A 2,262-nucleotide genomic window follows, 5' to 3' on the forward strand; every position below is an offset into this window, starting at 1 on the left:
CAAAAATTACAAAAATTACAAAAATGACAATAATGACAATAATGACAAAAATGACAAAAATGACAAAAATGACAAAAATGACAAAAATGACCAAAATAATTAAAATTACAAAAATTACAAATATGACAAAAATTACAAAATTATCAAAAATGACAAAAATTACAAAAATTACCAAAAATACAAAAATTACAAAAATTACAAAAATTACAAGAATTACAAAAATTAAGGAAATTACAAAGTTACAAAATTTACAAAAATTACAAAAATGACAAAAATTACAAAAATTACAAAAATTACAAAAATTACAAAAATTACAAAAATTACAAAAATTACAATAATCACAAAAATAACAAAAATCACAAAAATGACAAAAATGACAAAATTTACATATATTACAAAAAATACAAAAATTACAAAAATTCAAAAATTACAAAAAATACAAAAATGACAAAAATTACAAAAATTACAAAAATTACAAAAATTACAAAAATTACAAAAATTACAAAAATGACAATAATGACAATAATGACAAAAATGACAAAAATGACAAAAATGACAAAAATGACAAAAATGACCAAAATAATTAAAATTACAAAAATTACAAATATGACAAAAATTACAAAATTATCAAAAATGACAAAAATTACAAAAATTACCAAAAATACAAAAATTACAAAAATTACAAAAATTACAAGAATTACAAAAATTAAGGAAATTACAAAGTTACAAAAATTACAAAAATTACAAAAATTACAAAAATTACAAAAATTACAATAATTACAAAAATAACAAAAATCACAAAAATGACAAAAATGACAAAATTTACATATATTACAAAAAATACAAAAATTACAAAAATTCAAAAATTACAAAAAATACAAAAATGACAAAAATTACAAAAATTACAAAAATTACAAAAATTACAAAAATTACAAAATTAACAAAAATTACAAAAATATAAAATGTAAATTCCCATAAAATTGATTATCGTTTTCTATCAAACGACATTCAATCTTGTTGTAAAATGCAAATCTGAGTCAATCGACAAGCATTACTCCACAATGATGTTGATACAACTGCAGATACGTGTCATTAAATAAATGCTGATAAAACAATCTTTGATACTCAATATATATGATCAATTTCTTGGACAAATTATCTCAGTTATACAAAAATTTATCTCAAACTTATTTTGCTAATAATTCAACATGAGTTTGAAGCAGTTCATTTTCCCTTCTTTTATTTTCTTGGTGATGAGTGATTTATCAGTCGCTTGTAATATTAATGTAGAAGACGTGAATAAAATCAACACCGGACTGTTGGTTGACAGAAACAAAGATGGCACCATCAAGAGTCTCAAATACCCAAACGTTGATAGGTTTATGTGGGAACCCACTAAAAGTATCGATTTCTACTGTGGAACTAGTATGTTTGAAATTTGATGACCTCAGAAATGTTAATAATTGATTGACTGTTTTTTTTTGTAGCTAAGAAATCTGTCACATGCTCATCTACAACAACAGCCGAAGATTTGAAGTGTACCTCAACAGTTAAACTTGACAGATCTGGTGGAAACAAAAAATGTGGTAAAAATAATGCCGGGACATTGTGGAACATGGGTTTCAAAATAGGGGCACAGGAATCGCTACAATTGTACCAGATATGCTTCAATATGGAGACATGCTCGGTGCTTTACACAAGTCATCAACTTTGGGGCTACACAATTCCTCTACAGGTCTCGAAATTTGGAGCGACTATGATGCCATTTGCTTGTAAAGGTTTGACTTTTGGCAACTTTTATCGGGACACAAACAGACAAACGGGTATCAAATCGGTCAAGGAAAATCCCGGAAAATTCTACAAACGCGCTTTGATGGTTCCGGATCAAGATTTCCCGGTGAAAACTTGGAGGATTCCTTTGAATACATACGCAAATGGAGCGCCAGGTTGGGAGGTTTGTATCAAAAACAATTTTCCTTTTTTTATTTAAATTTAGTTTGGAAATATTTCTTATCAACTTCATCTTATTGGTTTTTTCCAGAGTATTGTTTCCGCTCCAACCGGAAATTGGTTTCAGGTTCAGGAAAAAATTAAAACATTGGCAAATTTTACTGGAAAAATTTACGATGTGCACACTGGCGTCTTTTATCGTTCCGAAGGACAGAAAGAATTCCTCAACGCAAAAGAAAAGGCCATCGAAATTCCCCAGTGGTTCTGGAAGGTGCTCATCCAGGACAAAAGTAGTATCGTGTTTTATGTGCT

At 27.3% G+C, this 2,262-nt stretch overlaps 1 protein-coding gene across 1 annotated transcript; it reads left to right on the forward strand.

The window, feature by feature from the left end:
- Nucleotides 1-1,253: 1,253 nt before the first annotated feature.
- LOC129759379 (uncharacterized) lies at nt 1,254-2,257 on the forward strand (the record flags this gene model as incomplete). The annotated part of the gene is made up of 3 exons (XM_055756809.1): nt 1,254-1,425; nt 1,488-1,954; nt 2,042-2,257. Coding segments are annotated over exons 1-3 (855 nt in total), but the record flags the coding sequence as incomplete, so codon positions are not given.
- Nucleotides 2,258-2,262: the final 5 nt, after the last annotated feature.

Source organism: Uranotaenia lowii, unplaced genomic scaffold, assembly GCF_029784155.1.
Source record: "Uranotaenia lowii strain MFRU-FL unplaced genomic scaffold, ASM2978415v1 HiC_scaffold_1450, whole genome shotgun sequence".
In the NCBI taxonomy this organism is placed as follows: Eukaryota; Metazoa; Arthropoda; class Insecta; order Diptera; family Culicidae; genus Uranotaenia; species Uranotaenia lowii.